We start from the raw sequence: 16,742 nt of genomic DNA on the forward strand, positions 1-16,742 counted from the left end.
TCCAGTGTCCCTTGACGAATACCCTGATCATGCCGCAGTATCATATACTTTGGGCGATCCAACCTTGGATTACAGCATAACTCTTGCCCGTCGCCGGCCAATGATTACGGCTCATCTCCACTCGGGGCAGCAAAATCACCAAATCATACAGCCCGATGCCATCTGTATCGACTGGTCTAGCATTCTTGAAAGGCAACCAGGAGGTCTCTATCATGGGCACGATCTACAAGCAAGCCCGACACGTTCTTGTCTACCTCGGTGAGGCTGGAGGACACGACGCCCAGGCAGTCGATTTGATGAAGCTGCAGCAAATGGGTGCATTCATAGCCGATAGCCCCAAGCAAGAATTTAAGCCGCCCCCCTCAACGGCGATGACCTAGTACATTCGCTTGGTCAATATTCCATCGATCAGACCCTGCAAGCTCTCGAACTATATATACTTTGACCGTGAAGGCGACCCTGATGGCCGGTCTCATGACTTGAGCATTGCCGGCTTATCTTCCCCTGCAGACGCTGCTTGGGACGTTATATAGTCCATGATACTGCGTCCGTGGTTCACACGCACGTAGCTTGTCCAGGAAGCAATCCTATGCCATTCATTACTGTCGTACTTGGCGCTTCGTCTTTCAGATGTACACATCGTTTCGACCCCGACCTCCACACAGCCATACTTACCACAAGCTCTGGCGATTCAACGTTCAGATCTTAGAATCGTGAGGACGGCAACCTACAGGATTGGGCTTGAAGACTTAAAGCCCGTAGGATTCTACGATCATGTTCCAGCAAACGCAGAAAATGCCTCGCTCTACGGCTTCAATCCCACCATTCCCGACCGAACTTTGGACGATGGATGTTGTTCAAATAGTCATGTGTTCGGACTTTGAGCCTTGCTACGTCCTTGTGTTTGATGGAACCTGAAGAAGTCGTCCACAAAAATTGGGTTTGCAATCAATCAGGCATGTTTCTCAATATGGCATGTGATGTGCCACTAAATGTAAAAGATGCTTTTCGAAGACGGATGCACTGATCAAGAGGCTTTTTTGAGAAGCCTAACTTGGTAGGAAGTTTGCGGATCATAGCCAAAATACGGATTTCGGATAGCATTTGAAAATTGGTTTGAACCACGAGTATTCTTATTCATGTAGCTCCGATCTACAAGGGGAACTTCCCAAATCGCCTACAACATGATGTCCAGAAACCCCCAGCTCGCGCTGTCGGTGTCTATTATCCAGAGCTCCATGTTGTGATATGACGCCACCAGAAGGAATTGGGAAGATGAGCGCATCTAGTCGAGAAAGGTGAACAGATCCGTATGCACCACGTTCAGAGCACGGAGAGCTTCTCGTTCCGCGATCACGCACGAGATGCTGATCTCACTCGCGCCTAGATCTGTATAAGCACGAATTCCACACCGCGGGTCACAAGGGAGGAGAGCCCACCTTGAGAGATCATCTCAATGTTGATATTGTTATCTCCCAGCGCCGTAAATAGCCTTCCCGCAATCCCAATACTCCTCTTCAACTGTAGTCCTACCAAGCTGATGATAGCCATATTCTTCACCACGTCCACACTCCCGTACTCACTCAACTCTTCAATCGCATGTTGCAAGTCCTTGTGCTGATTCAACAGGTCTTCTGCATCCTGTTCTCCGCCTCGGTCCTCGGGACCTTTGATAATTGGCATCTTAGAGTGCACCGCGAGACTGATATGGAACTGGTTCTTTTCGAAAAGATCGATGTTCAGTGACCAAGAAGCAAGGATCTTGCAGATCTGCGCGAGGAAATCTGCGTCTTCGACTTTGCGGTGGGAGTGGACGTTGACGACGGTGATTTGGTGCTTCACTGTTACGGCCGTTGGGCGCTTGGGATGGGATTGTAGGTTGGCTTGGGAGGATGGAGTGATAAGGGTGCCGGGGCTTTGAGGCGCGAGGACGTTCTTGATGCGGATTGGGATTGAAGGGAGACATTGCTCTACTGTGAAATGATGGATTACTTCAGAACCGTAGAAGCTGTGGAAAGGTTAGCATAGGTCGTTACGAAGATGGTATAGACGTGCGTTAGCTCATTGGCCTCTCTCGGGTCAATGGATGATAATAATTTGGCTGTTGGAACCTTGCTTGGATCGCTGTCCTTTGTCAGCTTAGGCAAGACGGAAGACTGGATGAGTATGGGCATGTTTACGCAGTGTAGACGCCTGAAACTTCTTTCCAGACCTATCCACCAATTAGCGGATTTGTATCTGGCACTTCGTTGCGTATATTAGGAGCATAAGGGAAAACCAACCTGTAGCTCCTTCGCTTTCGTTCCGACAGCAGCGAGCGCAGCGCACAGATCGGAGTACCCACGTCCTAATTGCTTGAGCAAACCTCCTGGTAAAGGACCGAAGTACCCGGTTAAAACCTACCAAACTATCAGTCTCTGTGCATAAGGCGTGGCGGCGGAGTAGGCTGGGTCCATGTCATACCGGTACCTTGTCACCACAGAGCTCAATCCTCCGACTTATCGCATGAGCGACCTCTCGGTAGAATTCTTGATTAAACGACGGCGCTAGATCTGGTTCAATCACATCAGACAAATCAAGATATTGAGCCCGTATCCCATGATCTTCCAGAAGCGCCGTTAGATATTGAGCACTGAGCTTCTCCCCTACACTTAGGATCTTGTCCTCGGCCTCGGGAGGCACATCTTCCCTCTTCGGCAGCGAGTCGAGCAGCTTTTCAAGTGCATTACATTCGGCAGATATGTCCCGCTTTAATCTTTCTTCGATCTCTGGGTTTTTGAATTTCGCTGTGTTGAGGTGCTCATGCAGAATACCTGAGACAATGGCGCGATGGCCAGTTGAATTTGGTTTGACTGCCTCTCGGGCAGCTTTCAAAAGGCTTTAAGTAGTCCCATGTTAGCATTTCGCACGGAGAAAAGAGCCATCGGTCAGATCCAAATTGCTTTCTTGGCAATGATTCGAGGTACGACCGACCTGGTAGGACCAGATAGCTAGGAAAGGGCTTCATACCGATTAGTAGTACCCTCGGCTTTGGACTTACCACTCCTAGCGGAGCAGACGATGGCGATATTGTGGTTTTGAGAGAGGCTTGATCTGACAAAGAAACGAGTTCAGCGAAGCTAGTTGACGAAGGAGGAAGGGCTGACAATGTACAAGGCGATCCTGGCAATTTCTTGCGAAAACTTCCCAACCGAAGTACCTCCAAACTTCAAAAGTACACGCTGAGATGCCCTTCTGTGTTGCTCTTGGTGCTCAACCTGGGCTGCCATTTCAGAAATTCTTGTCTATGTTATGAAAAATTCAAAAGTCACTCAATCGTATGAAAGGAATTTGCCAAGCCGTTTAGAACTGCCCTTTGTGCAAGCGAGATTCGCCAGCTGCTGCCGAGCCAAACGCGCTGACTGTGCCACCATCATTCGGACGCGCCCTACGATGTAAAGAGCAGAGTCTACATCAACTATCAGATTTCAGGTTATGCAATCGAACCGGGAACTATTCAGATGGTGACAATCCGATGCTGTATATTCTTTGGCCTTGTGAGTATCGAGGTTGAGCAATATGACCAATCGTTCGAGCCAGATTGATTCCGTCTTCCTATCTTGCATAGATACCGAGATCATTCAAACCAAATTTGGACTGAGGGGGAAGAGAGGAGAACCCGAGGACGACACTAACGCCTTTGTTTTGGCTGGCGTGAGATTGGGCCGGGACTTTCTACACGAAGTGAAATTTCATTTCCTAACGTTGATGTTGATTGCTATCTCATGTACCATCCATGTTCTTGCATTATCCGTGCAACTTTAGTCGGTAACGCGGCTAGCAACATGAAAAGATGTAATGTTATATAATTCGCTAATTCAGTTCATGACGGGCCGTAATTCTCGCTGATGCGAGAGCATATATATAAAACCTCCTTGCTGACGCTCTGCTGAGCCCGGAGATCCGAAGCCTTGAACGACGCACGCCTCGAGTGTAAGTACTCCACTACATCTTCTTACTCGACGTCCCCCTCTTAAGCGCATTATACGATCTCACCTTCTCCCCGGCCGCGATCCTCCGCTGCTTGCGCCGCCAATAGCTCTCCTTGGACTGCTGTCTCGCCTTCTCCAAGTTACCCTGGTCGTACTTACGCCTGTAGTAGCCCTCCATGCGTCTCTCATTGATGCGCATTCTCTCCGTGGTCTGAGGCTTGGCGCAGGGTCTGCCCTTTTTCACTTCCCCGTTCGGCAAGATCGCCTTATTTTGAGATGGTCGGCTGCGACGGGATCTCTTTGCAATTGCGAATGAAGACGGTTTGTATTCTTCGTCAGAGTCAGGCGCATCGGAGATGTCGGAGTCGTTGTCACTGCCGGTGTTGGGGACAAACAGGTCGTCATGAGGAGCGCTTTGTTGTGTGATGTATCCAGGGAGAGCCCAGCCTTCGCGGATTGCAGTGGCAACCAAGTCTTCAGGGACAGCAGAGAGGGACAAGTCCTCGGGGTTGAAAGCTCCATCGTCTTGGTAGTTTGAAATTGGCTCATACTGAAACATCCCTGCTGTAGCCGGTAGAGGACCCATATTGCCATGCAGGAACAATGGGTGATCAATCGACGAGAATTGTTGCCCTGGCGGAGTCATTACTCCGAAGTTGTGTTGCGTCATCGTGTTGTCTGAGGGAAGTGGCTGCAGAGGGTAGTAGGGTGTGGGGTCAATTGGAGATTGAGAGAAGATCTCGGGGTCGGGGTAGTTGAATGGCTGTACTGGCTGCTCTAGAGGGCGCCATACCGAGCTGGGAAGAGTCTGTGACTGAGGAAGAAAGGAAACGTACCTCTGATCTGCAAGTGATGACTGTGGGGTAGTAGGTATGTCGAAGCCACCGTCAACGCTCTGAAGTGCCTGCTGGTTGAAGTCGAAATCATCGAAATCTAATGTTGCATCAGCCCGAGGTGCGTCAGCGAAGTCGCCTTCTGAAATGCCAAAAGGATACATGTCATTGAAGAATGGACCCTGTCCTGCTGAGTCATCTGGGTTTGTGAGGAGGCTGGGGTTCACGATGCTCTGATATTGAAAGTCGCCCATGTCGGAGACACCCATCTTGATGCCCTTCCTTAAGGGTAGTCTGTGTCTTGGTTGTTTGATAGTGATCTCTCTGAAGCGAAGGTCGTCGACCGACGTGTCTTGTTTTGTGACGGTATATATAGCGAAATTTCCTGTAGATGAGAAAGTGTATGTGGTTGAAATGCAGGAGAATATTGATCCTTTAAGAGAGTCGAGAAAACAGTGTTAAAGGTCGAGTCCCTTGGTAATGGGATAACGAGATCTCTTTGTTGTGATCTCTTTGTGCGAGTGCAAAGACAAAGGATAGAAAATCGAAGCAAGGCAAACTTGATCATGATTCTTTGTTGCTTGAGGCCGATAACAATGCTCTCATTGTAATCGAGGACAAAGGGCGCGGAGGCATCGAAGAAAGCAGAACGAGCGTACACGAGACTCAAAGGAAATGATGATTGGATGGTCTCTTGCACGAAGAAAGCTTCTTGCCTTGAACAACCGGTTATTGCCAAAAAAGGTTGAATTCGTCCTGTAATTGCCGCTCAGTAGCTATGAGGACGCGGTCAAGCTGCCAGTCAAAGTATTTCAGTGGTGATGACAGATACGACCAGGAGCGTAGCATCATGAACTCAGAAGCTATACCAGACCGTACGGATGTGCTGCTACCACATCAGTTTAATCCTCCTACAAAGGGTCAAGCATTTCTCAAGGTCATCGAGATTGATTACCAAACTGGCAGGTCTCCCGACACCAAAACGATCTAATACAGATTCCCTCTTCGCAGTGGAGGAGTGATACTTGTACGCTCGTGAAGCAATAATTACTCGTGAGAAGCCGATAGGGCATGGCGATTCTGACGCGCTAGCGGCGCGTATAATTTTAAGCATAGCCCTACCCTAAGCGCCAGCCGCAGTGGATGTAAGTATCATCGCTTGGCAATGCCAAGACTCTTGAGGATTGTGTGAATACGTAGGCCTAGTCAGACTTCCACACTGAACGATTACGAGATTCCAAGTCGACGGTGACAGTACTACCACCATCACTCCTTACACTGTCACCCTTCCAACCACAGTTACGACCACAATTATCCAGCGACTCCCGTCGCGCCAACACACTAGGTCACTTCAGTCCTTGAATCTCTATTACATGGTCCCTTGCATAATCCTACGGATTCAAAGACATTCCAATCTAGGGTGGAGTGTCTGATGTCCCCGCAAAGCCATTGCAGCAAGATTGGAAGCTTGATTAAAGATATGCTGATTCCGTATATGACCGTGCCCCGCAAAGCCATTGCAGCAAGATTGGAAGCTTGATTAAAGATATGCTGATTCCGTATATGACCGTGCCGGCGTGAATGTACTGCAAGGGTTTCAGCTACGAAGAGGAAAGCACTCTGACACTGGGCCACATACATATAGGAATGAGCCGAGGTTTTCGAGTTGAACGTCCCATTGCTTAGCTCCAGGAGCAATATCAGATACAAGCCAGCCAATGATGAGATAGCCAACAAGGAATCCCTGCGAAGTGTTAAAACAGACTTCGCAAAGCACAGAAGACACGCGCATCCCAAGAGGATTACGTCTAATAATTATCAGCGTGAACAGCCAGCTAAGAACAGAAGGGTCGTACAAGCTGCAGCCGCCATCTGATGCATAAAACGAGCTTTCGTGTAGATATGCATAGCAACAGCGAACGCGGACAGAAGCAGAGAGACTATTTCAACAGCTACGCCCGTGCGATGCGAATTCGACGGGACAGTGAAGTCAGGGATGACTCCCGGTGGAGGCTTAAGCAGGACCGTTGAACAAGGCTTGCAGTTGCTCTGGTGTAGCATTCGAGATTGCAGACATAGTGATTGTACAGCCTGATGATTTGATCAGGAGGAAGATCAAAATGCTGTTATCGCAGATAGGTAATGGAAAGCACGAAGGAAGAGTGAGTGTGTATAGTCCTCGAAAGTCCGGATACTAGTATTGAGGACAACTCAAGGTTCCACGCAGAGAGGCTGAAGAGAAGATGTTGTATAATAGTCCGGACTATTAATCTGGAGCTTCCGTACTCCGTCGAGGTGGCGGACTCTCGTCCAAACCAAGGATTGCGTAATTTTTTGCGGTGAGACCTGTCTTGTATCTAGTGATCTAATACATGAGACCGTGGCGGACTGCAATAAATCGCTTAGGTCCTGAACTAGGTGGAAAGGATCAGATTGAGATTATCAGACTCAGACGAGAACTTTGATTGGGATCCAAATTTGAATGATGCTGAAGAGATCGGACGCAGGATTATGTAGCTGACTATCTGTATACGTAAGTAATAAGACGGAGAAGAAGGTATTTAAGAGACTTTTTATCAATCAAAGGGCGTGCCCAAAAAAAGCCCACAACACTTAGATATTGACCAACTACATACTTCTTACATCATGTCAATTACATGCGCTATCACAAAGAGTGGCAAGCATATTTTTTTCGCATACTGAAGAAGATTGAGCCATAGGGATCTGTTGAAGATATGACGGGTGGGTGAATACCTTTCTCCTGAGAGGTTTTTCAATGGCGAGGAGCCGTAGGTTTCGGCAGACCTTTCGTAAATAAAAGAAGGGAGGAAAAAAGAAAAGAGAAGATAACCCCACCAGGCGAGATTGGGTTTAGTTTTTTACTTTTCGTTTCCGATTCATACGGAAACAGCAATCATAGATTGAGATAGCGGAATAATTATTCGGGGACGATCCCTATATTAACTTGTGAGGTACCTAAGTCTCTGTCCGATTCAAGCATCCCTAGTACCTATTGATTTGAGGCAATATAGGACCTCAGTAGTATCAGTCTTAAAGCTCAGTCTCTGATCACTAATTATGACCTTTAACTTCTCACGTCACGCGTGTGAGGGAAACCGTATCACGTCAGACTTAAATCTCAAAGCGACTATCGAGCAAGATAACACTGGCTGCTCAACTCCATGAAGCATTGAACCCTACTAACGCGTTCTCCTAATGTCCAATGTCGAATAGCAAAGCTGTCCAACCCTGTCGAGCGAGATGACCACTAATGGCCAAGGTCTATCATCAAAAGTTCATGAGGCCGTCGTGGAGGTTGCGTCCGTGCCCATCATCAGTGATCATGACACTCTCAAGTATCATCTCCTCGGACCATCCCTCACGAAGGCGGGACAGGACACAGTCGATCAGCAAAAGGTAATTGCGGATTAGGCTTGGGCTTTAATGTGGGACTTATGTGCTGACAGCCATGCAGGTTTCAGAGGTAATATACAATGCCTCCAAAGGCTCTAAGTACTTCAACAACGAGGAACACAAAGACAAGAACCTCACACAGAAGATCGAAAAGATCCTAGCCCGCAAACGGCAGCTCGAGCGTGTCGACCTTGCCTCAGACCTCCGGCGCGCCGATGAATACATTGCGGAGCTTGAGTTGTCTCGAGATCTAAGTCAGACTGTCGTTCATATCGACTGTGATGCCTTCTATGCAGCGGTTGAAGAGCTGGACAGGCCGGAACTTAAGCATGTACCTATGGCTGTTGGGAAAGGTGTCCTTACAACATGCAATTATCACGCGAGAAAATTCGGCTGCCGGAGCGGTATGGCAGGCTTCGTGGCCATGAAGCTCTGTCCAGACCTCATCTGCCTACCCTTGAACTTTGCGAAGTACACGGCGAAGGCGCAGGAAGTAAGAGAGATTTTGGTAGACTACGACCCGCGATTTGAGAGCGCCAGTATCGACGAGGCGTACCTCAACATCACGCAGTACTGCGAGGAGAAGCACATGGATCCTGAAGATGCTGTCTCACAGCTGCGGAATGAGGTCGCCGAGAAGACGAAAATCACCATATCCGCTGGCATCGCTGCAAATGCCAAAATCGCCAAGATTGCTTCCAATCGGAACAAGCCAAATGGGCAATTTAGAGTCGCCAACGACAGAGCCACCATCCTCGCCTTCATGCGTGATCTGCCCACCCGCAAAGTCAATGGTGTTGGTCGAGTCTTTGAGCGCGAGCTCGACGCTATTGGCGTAAAGACTTGTGGAGACCTCTACTCTCAGCGTGCCTACCTCTCCAAGCTCTTCGGAGAGAAAGCGTTCCAGTTCCTTATGCAATGCTACCTCGGTCTCGGACGTACAAAGGTTCAACCTGCAGAGGATTACGAAAGAAAAAGCGTAGGGACAGAAAGCACGTTCCATGATATGAGCGATAAAGTTGAACTTCGAGAAAAGCTTCGATGGATTGCTGAGGAGCTGGAAAAAGATCTCACTCGCACACAATTCAAAGGCAGGACGCTGGTCCTCAAGGTGAAGCTCCACACGTATGAGGTCCTCACAAGGCAGGTCATTCCTCCAAAGGCTGTCAGAACTGCGGTCGATCTTTACACATACTCTCTGCCGATGTTAACGAAGCACGAGAAAGAGATACCCGGCATGAAGCTCCGGCTCATGGGCCTCAGATGCACGCACCTGGTCAGCACTAAAAGGAGTGGCACGGACTTCTTCGGCATGCGGCACCCATCGGCCGCAGATGGCGAACCAGGCCCCGTAAACACGATAGTGGACGATAACGGCGAATGGGAGGTCTGGCCCGAAGAAGAGTTTGAAGAGGCCGCTAGACAGGAACGCCAGGACGAGATGAACGAGCTGGAGCAACTCAGCCAAGAACAAGATACGAATGGATCAGACCCTCCCACAGCAGAAGAGCAGCTCGAAGAAGCGAACAGACGGCATAAGCACGGCAGAGAGATTCTACCCAACCCCGATCCCACATACAGGGGTCCAAATAGCTCCGTCGGCTTTCAAAAGCCAGCTACAAACCATGTCCCGCCAGCTAAAGAAGAGGAACCGTTCTGGCCCTGCCCGATCTGCGCTCGGCCACAGTCAACCAACGACAAAGACTTCAATGACCACATCGATTTCTGTCTTTCGAAACAGACGATCAAGGAGGCTGCGACGGAGACCTCGTCTTCGCCTCCAGCCTTGGAGAAGCCGTTGTTAGACGGGCGGGGGAAGGAGAATAGCAATAGCAATAGCAACAGCGGTGGCAGTGGCAGTGGCAGTGGCAGGGGTAGGCCCAAGGGGAAGCGGAAAAGCGAGGCGGTGGGTGACAGGGGGAATAAGAGGCTTTTCTTCGGATTGCAGAGGACTTGACGGCTGTATATAGTTGAATGTCATGGCATAGCGATGGAAATGTATGGTCAATATGGGAGTCCGTCCAGGGCAGTGGAGCTAGACCAGGGGAAGGTACCCAGGATATCCGATATACCCCTACAGCAAAGCGATAGAAACAGCATGCATTAATGGCAGGAATCATGCCATAGTAACAATACAGAAAGCTGCGCCTTCGAGAGCGCAACTCCATTCCACCAAATGGCAGAGACATCACGCTGTCAAGGCCAAACAAGCCACAACCCAGTCAACCATCAGATCTCTCAACCAGTGGGACTATTCCTCAACCTCCTTCCCGCGCCCACATTCTCTCTCCCCTCCAACTTCACCATGCCGGCCCTCCCACCTCCAAACTTCTGCGGCAGCTTACTTTCCGTCGCCTGCCTCTTCAGAGGTGGCGGACCCATTCCCACTACTTCCGGATCTGACTTGATAGCTGTCGCTGCAGTGTGGGCCTGAGAGTCGCTGTTGTTGCGTTTGAGGGAGGCGTTGACGTTCAAGTCGATCTCGCGTAAGCTTGCTGGGTTGAGGTCTTTGGAAGGAGATGTCGGCGGAATGCCGTTGATGGCTGGTGCGTCGGTGTAGACAATTGATTTGCTCGGAGATTTGTTAGGGGAATGGGTGCTAATGGCCTGACGAGGTGATGAAGGAGCTTGCTTGCCAAGGATTTTGTCGTGAGGCTCGGTACGTGAAAGAGTGGTTGGGTACTGATATTGCGTCTTTCGGGGCGTTTCGCCAGTGGGGACGTATTCCTTTAGAGGTGCAGCTGTAATGTCGGCACGAAGCTCTGCAAGAGGCTGCTGAATTGTTGAATCAAGAGGAGGTAGAGAAGCCGATAGGGCCGTGCTCTGGGTAGACACATCGGCTCCAATTTCACGGACTCGGTCATACGTCGAGACAAAATGATCGCCAATGCTTGAGTAGGATTGGTGAACGGTAGATGCTAAGCCTTGCAACGAGGTAACATGTCTGCTGTGATGACGTTCGTTCTGAGATCGTGCTCGTGTCACAAAGTCGTCGAGTGCTTGCATCTGGGTAGCCATGTCCTTCATCTGAGCGTCGACTATGCGGATTGTCTCTTCATGGACCGACTTGGTCGTGGCCTGGATCGAGACGTTATGCTCATTGATGGCCTTCCAATCGTCCTTCATCTTGCTCTTTAGGGTGTCCTTAGATTTCAAGACCTCGCCGACAAGCAAGTTCTCCTTCTCTGACCAGACGTCCATATTGTTGTTGTAGTTCTCATTTGCTGTGTCAAGCGTCGATCTCGCAGACGTGATATCCTTTCGCACGGCAGTGATCTTCGACTCCCATCGTGAACCTTGCTCCTCGGCAGATCGATTGATAAGAGTTGTTATTTGCGCGAGCAGGTTTTGACGATCCTTAGAGGCTTGAGCGCGCTCTTCGTTGAGGCATGTCTCCAATCGAGCGGACACATCTCCATCTGCTTGGATCGCACCCTTTGCAGCAGCCGAAGCTTTCTGTCTGAGACTATCGGCTTCATCCTTCTGTGAATTGACATGCTTGACAAGCTCTTCGAAGAGGGTTTTAAAATCCTTTCCAAGCGAGCTGTAGGAAGTGTGGAGCTAGCAATCGCATCAGCTCACGACGCGAGCAAGCCAGGTCTTTCTATTGCTTACCTGAGTATGGAAAGACCCCAGCTCGTTGATGACTTCAGCTGATATACGTCCAGCAGCTGCGGATAGTCCATTCAGTCCTTCGCCAACTTTGCGCTTGACGTCTTCCCGAAGAACTTTGATCTCCTCAAGAACAACGTTCATGTCTTCTTTCGCCCCCGAGGTCTGTTGGTTTACTTCCTTTTCCGAGGCTTCGAAAGATGCAACCTTCCCCCGGAGTAGGTCTTGCGTAGCTCCTAGCTTCTGCAGTTCTTCCTGCACAAACCCCTGCATCCGGCCTGACAGGGTCGCTATGAGTTGTTCTTGCTGCGTCTTGAAATCTCCAAGTTTGGAATCTACGAGCTGAGTAACGTCAACAACTTTGCTTTGTGATGCCTGCCATCCTTGGCGATTAAGGGTTTGCAGGTCAGACTTTCTCTTGACCTTAGAGTGCAAGCCGCCAACATCAGAGACAGTCTTTGCAAGCGTCGAAATGAGTTCTCCCCCCAACGTTGTTCAGCTGCTCCTCTGTGACTTGATGAGCTTTCCTGAGCGTTGTTTCTTCAGCAAGAGTTTGCCGCGTATCTGCCAGCACAATCTCTGTCTTCTCCAGGACGTCCTTGGTCTCATCGAGGATTTGCTTCGTGCAATCGTTATCCCTTTTCAGGAAGTTGAAACTACTCGTCAGAGAAAACAACTCCTGGACTTTGTTTCTCAAGTTGGTTTCCATCGTCTCGATCCTGGCCTGCTGCTCTTCGCTGAGGATCCTTCGAGACTCGCTCTCTCCTACCATCGCTTCGTAGCCTTCTGTCGTCAAGTAGACACCGTTGCGCTGTCTAGTAGCTATGAGCTCTCCCTTTAGCTTCTCAATCTCCGCAGTGAACTCGCGAAGAAGGGTCTTCTTTGAGACCATTTGATTGACCTGGGGCTTGTTTTTTATGTTTTTGGCGCGGAAGGCATAGTCCAACGTCGAAATTGTTTCTTCCAAGTTACTTTTCGCCGGCGAGACTGTTGCGATGATGCATGTCTTCGTTCGACCGCCTAAAGAATCTTGCAAGAGTCGGGTGAGTTTGGACTCACGGTATGGAATATGTGAGCCTCTTTCGACGAGCGCGTTGATGACTCTGCCGAGAGTCAGTAGACTTTTGTTGATTAATCCCGCTTCAGCAGCACGCTTGTTCTCGGCTCCACTCCGTTGTATATTCTCGCTGCCAGCAAGGTCCACCAGATTGAGCTTCCCAGCACTGACAAAGTCTTCACCAGTTTCGGTGGTTCTCTTGATATAAGCAGTCATAGTGAAGACCGTATGGCTTCGAGAACTCAGATCGTTGCACTTTGTGGCTGCCACTTGCCGCTTGTGGCTTCCGTCCTGTAGCAGCTTGATACCATCTCTTGCGGTCTTGATGTGGGCCTCCTCCATTCCTTGGACAATCGTAGCGCTATGGCCTTTCTTTTGTGCATCGTCGTAGATTTTTAACTTTGTCGTGTCGTCTAAAGAGAGCAAGTCGCGTAACTCTTCATTATACAATTCAATGAACGAACATTTCACAGAACTCTCCGCCTCATCCTCTTCAAGCTTGCCGAAAAGGGAATGTAGAACTCTTGGTATGATACCAGCCGAGTCTGAGAGAAGTCCCAGAGTGTCTGACATGTCTCCGGACATTGTGTAGGTCTTGCCAGTGCCTGTCTGGCCGTAGGCGAATATAGTACAGTTGTAGCCTTGGAGCATCTGCATCAACTTGTTAGACTGAGGGATTGGAAGGTCTGCTGCAGTCCTTACCTCCTCCAGAATTGGCGTCACAACATCATCGTAGATCATGGATTGATCCGCAGCCGGCGAGAAGACTTTGTCGAAGTGATAGGTCTTGTTGCTCAGCGCACTGGCACCCATCGACAATTCCACATTCTTCCCCTTAACACCGTCTGTAGAGACAACCACTCCGCTATTCTCTCGCACTTCTCGATCATTGCGCCCACGACAGCGAACCACCACATGAATGTTTGTCTCTTCTCCATCGGCGTCGAAATCTCGCTCCTTTCGCTTTTTTGGAGACCTTGAATGTGATGTGTTCGTTGACAGTGACATGATGCTGTCAGCTGGTGAGACGGTACCTGATTGAGTTCTCGCATTGAGCGAAGGTGCGCTTGATTGTGCCCTGGCAGGCGCAGTGGGTCTAGACATTGGCGGTCGCATTGAGTGTTTCTTGTTCGCTAGGCCAGAGGCAGGGCGCGGTATGCCAGCCATTGATTCTGGTACTACAGCTCCTTTCTCAAGTAGAGTTCGCGATATCTGCGTAAGTATATCTAGTCAGAGAGATGTAACAAGTCGCCCGTAAACATGGCGACAAATGCCAAGCAATAAACAAAGATCTGCGCTAATGCAAGGGACCAGTCAGGGCCGACTTTATGCCGATGGGGCAGATGCCCCTCGGCCGCTCCACCCCTCCAAATGTCAGCTGCCCGTCTTCAGGTAGCAATCATGTTCTCCGACACTATTTCTTCCCAGATCTTCCATCCCATTCATGTCTAATCAGATACCGATTTGATACGATGGCAATGTCTTCAAACCCAGCGATGCAGGTGCACCCAGGCCGTGGGCTTGGTTTCCTCGGTAGGTAGACCTCCGTACAAGCTTCGTTCTTGCTAACGGACTATAGTCTTAGGAGCTTCGTTGCACGATGTCTTGACGCGACTGAAAGCCCAAGTACAGGTTTACCCTAGCATAGACGTCTCCCTATTCGCCGTCCAAGCCTCTTGCTGCCCCTGTCATACTGAATCTACCTCCGAATGGCATTCGTCTACGATTCGATGGACCTGACCAGAGACTTAGGCTGATCGAGGTCCTGGATTTCACCAAGACGCAGTTGATCTACAAGAATACTGATCTGGTCAAACTACCTGAGACAACAGGGCCAGATTCTTCAACATCAAGTTCAAGCGGCCCAGCCTTTCGACACGTCTACAATAGACTAATGGGCCCCGCGTTTCCTGGAGAATACATTCCACCAGCTTCCAACTCGGGCTTGACCCAAGGATTGTACATACTATCATACCCGGGTATCGCATTCACGTTTCCATTCCAGGATTCCAAATGGGATCCTGCCAAGGACTTTGTTTCTTTACTTTCTTCCAACGCTGCTGCACCCGGGAAATCGATGGCGATTTTTGGTGGTGAATCATGGCAAGATGCGTGTCACGAGTTGATGATTACTCCATGCTCGAACCCAAGGTTACTTGCGCTTTCGAGCCGTGGTAAAGAGTTCCGCCCGCGTGAAGTTGATCTTGTTAGAATTCGTGGCAATGGTTGGGTAGACGTTGAAAGAGGTGCCAATACCCCGAACTTTCGGATCAGTCTGGGCAAGACCACTCCACAAGATCTTGTGGCAGAATTGGGCCCACCAGACGCGATATACCACAAATCTGACCGGAAGATGGCTGTCTACAAAATTCAGCATAGGGATCGAAAAACCGCAAGGACCTCATCCGGCACCTTCTACACTAATCATGAAGACATGACCGATACTGATCAGTCCTCTCTGCAATCAGCCACCGACGACTCAGACGCTGAAGAACGGTCGAACGCTACGGGTAACACAAAGGCAGACTCGTCTGCCGAATGCTTCTACAACTACTTCAACCATGGGTTTGATATCTTCATCTCACGGCCCACCCTTCCGGCCCCTAGTTTCTCTTCTGCTGAGAATGACGGCAGAGAGATGGTCGAAGTAGGGGGAGTCAAACCAGCTTGTGGCAACAAAGGTTCTCTTGCACGCCAACGTGCCAGGATCTTATCCATTTAATCGCTATCGCCGTAGTCGTTGGGTCATTGATGTCCAAACCTCTGAACTCGACGGTGCCTTGAATTCGGAGACTCCCTTTACCACGCTGTCTGGATCCCTCCGGCAGATCTCGCGAAACCATTCTGCGGGTGAGAACGGCGAGGACTCACTCCAAAGGCACATAGTGCTCAACAGAGAGGTGGCAGAAAGTCCAGGGAGCAGCTGCGAACTGCTCGGCGGATGGGAGGAAAGCACAGACACCCAGCGAGAAGGCTCAATGGACAGTACGGCCAGAGATGGTCCAGGGTACGGTAACACTAAGCTGTTTGGTTTTCCTGGGTTATTGTTCGAGGTACTCAGGAATGATGCTGTAAGCTGCTTGACGGTGTATTGACGGGTGGGAAGAACACGATAAATATTGCGAAGATACCCCCTTCTAGCGTAGTGATGTTGGAATTAATGACAACGTATCATTCTTCACCATTAGAATACAGACGAACAGCCATAATATTCCCATGTTACACATGCAACAATCCGTAAGTTACTTTCAACGCTATGGAAACATAACCTGGTCTTGGTTTGAACTCAAGAAATTTCAAGCATTCGACTTTTGGTGATGACTAAGCTCGACTTTGACAGAATTAGCTGGTTGTATGTCACGATATTGATGAGGGCATGCTTGGGCCCAAAGCCTTCTTGGAAAGGACCTTACACCTTCCCAAAGTACTTTCCCACCCAGACCCGAAGGTATCAGACCGCCCAACATACATCAAGCGATGTACAGATGACCCTATACAAGTGGCAGAAAGACCGACATCCAACCCCTACATTTACACTACATGACGGGCCTCCATACACTTGAATGGTGACCTACACATTGGCCATGCGCTTAACAAGATACTGAAAGCCATCCACCATGTCGTGTCCCTTACGGGAGGGGTAAGTGGACTGGGTCCCGGGTTGGGATTTGCCATGGACTACCAATCCGGCTTAAAAGCTCTTCAAGAGCAGGAAGAAGCCTGGCATTCTGACTGAGAAGGCGGACCCGGTGAATATAAGAAATGCGGCGAGAAAGCTGGCAGTAAAGACGGTGGAGAAACAGAAGAAGTCCTTTCGAGAATGGGCGATTATGGCAAGATTGGGACAGTGCTTGG

General features: G+C 49.6%; 9 protein-coding genes across 9 annotated transcripts; 4 read left to right on the top strand and 5 right to left on the bottom strand.

Annotated features, from left to right (window-relative positions):
• Positions 1 to 155: 155 nt before the first annotated feature.
• Positions 156 to 380, top strand: HO173_013318 (uncharacterized protein; the record flags this gene model as incomplete). Its single annotated transcript, XM_037315140.1, has 1 exon — positions 156 to 380. The coding sequence occupies one exon, from the start codon at positions 156 to 158 to the stop codon at positions 378 to 380; it is 225 nt and encodes a 74-aa protein (XP_037157979.1).
• Positions 381 to 1,285: 905 nt separating this feature from the next.
• Positions 1,286 to 3,269, bottom strand: HO173_013319 (uncharacterized protein; the record flags this gene model as incomplete). The annotated part of the gene is made up of 8 exons (XM_037315141.1): positions 1,286 to 1,383; positions 1,440 to 2,008; positions 2,056 to 2,124; positions 2,181 to 2,212; positions 2,283 to 2,399; positions 2,464 to 2,878; positions 3,010 to 3,093; positions 3,154 to 3,269. The coding sequence occupies 8 exons, from the start codon at positions 3,267 to 3,269 to the stop codon at positions 1,286 to 1,288; spliced, it is 1,500 nt and encodes a 499-aa protein (XP_037157980.1).
• A 715-nt stretch (positions 3,270 to 3,984) lies between these two features.
• On the bottom strand, positions 3,985 to 5,877 carry HO173_013320 (uncharacterized protein; the record flags this gene model as incomplete). The annotated part of the gene is made up of 2 exons (XM_037315142.1): positions 3,985 to 5,237; positions 5,856 to 5,877. The coding sequence occupies 2 exons, from the start codon at positions 5,875 to 5,877 to the stop codon at positions 3,985 to 3,987; spliced, it is 1,275 nt and encodes a 424-aa protein (XP_037157981.1).
• Positions 5,878 to 6,276: 399 nt separating this feature from the next.
• Positions 6,277 to 6,596, bottom strand: HO173_013321 (uncharacterized protein; the record flags this gene model as incomplete). Its single annotated transcript, XM_037315143.1, has 2 exons — positions 6,277 to 6,390; positions 6,444 to 6,596. 2 exons carry the CDS (start codon positions 6,594 to 6,596, stop codon positions 6,277 to 6,279), a joined length of 267 nt encoding a protein of 88 aa, XP_037157982.1.
• Positions 6,597 to 8,065: 1,469 nt separating this feature from the next.
• Positions 8,066 to 10,175, top strand: HO173_013322 (uncharacterized protein; the record flags this gene model as incomplete). Its single annotated transcript, XM_037315144.1, has 2 exons — positions 8,066 to 8,221; positions 8,280 to 10,175. 2 exons carry the CDS (start codon positions 8,066 to 8,068, stop codon positions 10,173 to 10,175), a joined length of 2,052 nt encoding a protein of 683 aa, XP_037157983.1.
• Positions 10,176 to 10,456: 281 nt separating this feature from the next.
• Positions 10,457 to 12,103, bottom strand: HO173_013323 (uncharacterized protein; the record flags this gene model as incomplete). The annotated part of the gene is made up of 2 exons (XM_037315145.1): positions 10,457 to 11,779; positions 11,834 to 12,103. The coding sequence occupies 2 exons, from the start codon at positions 12,101 to 12,103 to the stop codon at positions 10,457 to 10,459; spliced, it is 1,593 nt and encodes a 530-aa protein (XP_037157984.1).
• Positions 12,104 to 12,275: 172 nt separating this feature from the next.
• On the bottom strand, positions 12,276 to 14,054 carry HO173_013324 (uncharacterized protein; the record flags this gene model as incomplete). The annotated part of the gene is made up of 1 exon (XM_037315146.1): positions 12,276 to 14,054. One exon carries the CDS (start codon positions 14,052 to 14,054, stop codon positions 12,276 to 12,278), a length of 1,779 nt encoding a protein of 592 aa, XP_037157985.1.
• A 305-nt stretch (positions 14,055 to 14,359) lies between these two features.
• Positions 14,360 to 14,627, top strand: HO173_013325 (uncharacterized protein; the record flags this gene model as incomplete). The annotated part of the gene is made up of 2 exons (XM_037315147.1): positions 14,360 to 14,420; positions 14,467 to 14,627. 2 exons carry the CDS (start codon positions 14,360 to 14,362, stop codon positions 14,625 to 14,627), a joined length of 222 nt encoding a protein of 73 aa, XP_037157986.1.
• Positions 14,628 to 14,781: 154 nt separating this feature from the next.
• Positions 14,782 to 15,609, top strand: HO173_013326 (uncharacterized protein; the record flags this gene model as incomplete). The annotated part of the gene is made up of 1 exon (XM_037315148.1): positions 14,782 to 15,609. The coding sequence occupies one exon, from the start codon at positions 14,782 to 14,784 to the stop codon at positions 15,607 to 15,609; it is 828 nt and encodes a 275-aa protein (XP_037157987.1).
• Between the last annotated feature and the right edge of the window lie 1,133 nt (positions 15,610 to 16,742).

This window comes from Letharia columbiana (assembly GCF_014066305.1).
Source record: "Letharia columbiana isolate WasteWater2 chromosome Unknown xpSc0000103_s0, whole genome shotgun sequence".
In the NCBI taxonomy this organism is placed as follows: domain Eukaryota; kingdom Fungi; phylum Ascomycota; class Lecanoromycetes; order Lecanorales; family Parmeliaceae; genus Letharia; species Letharia columbiana.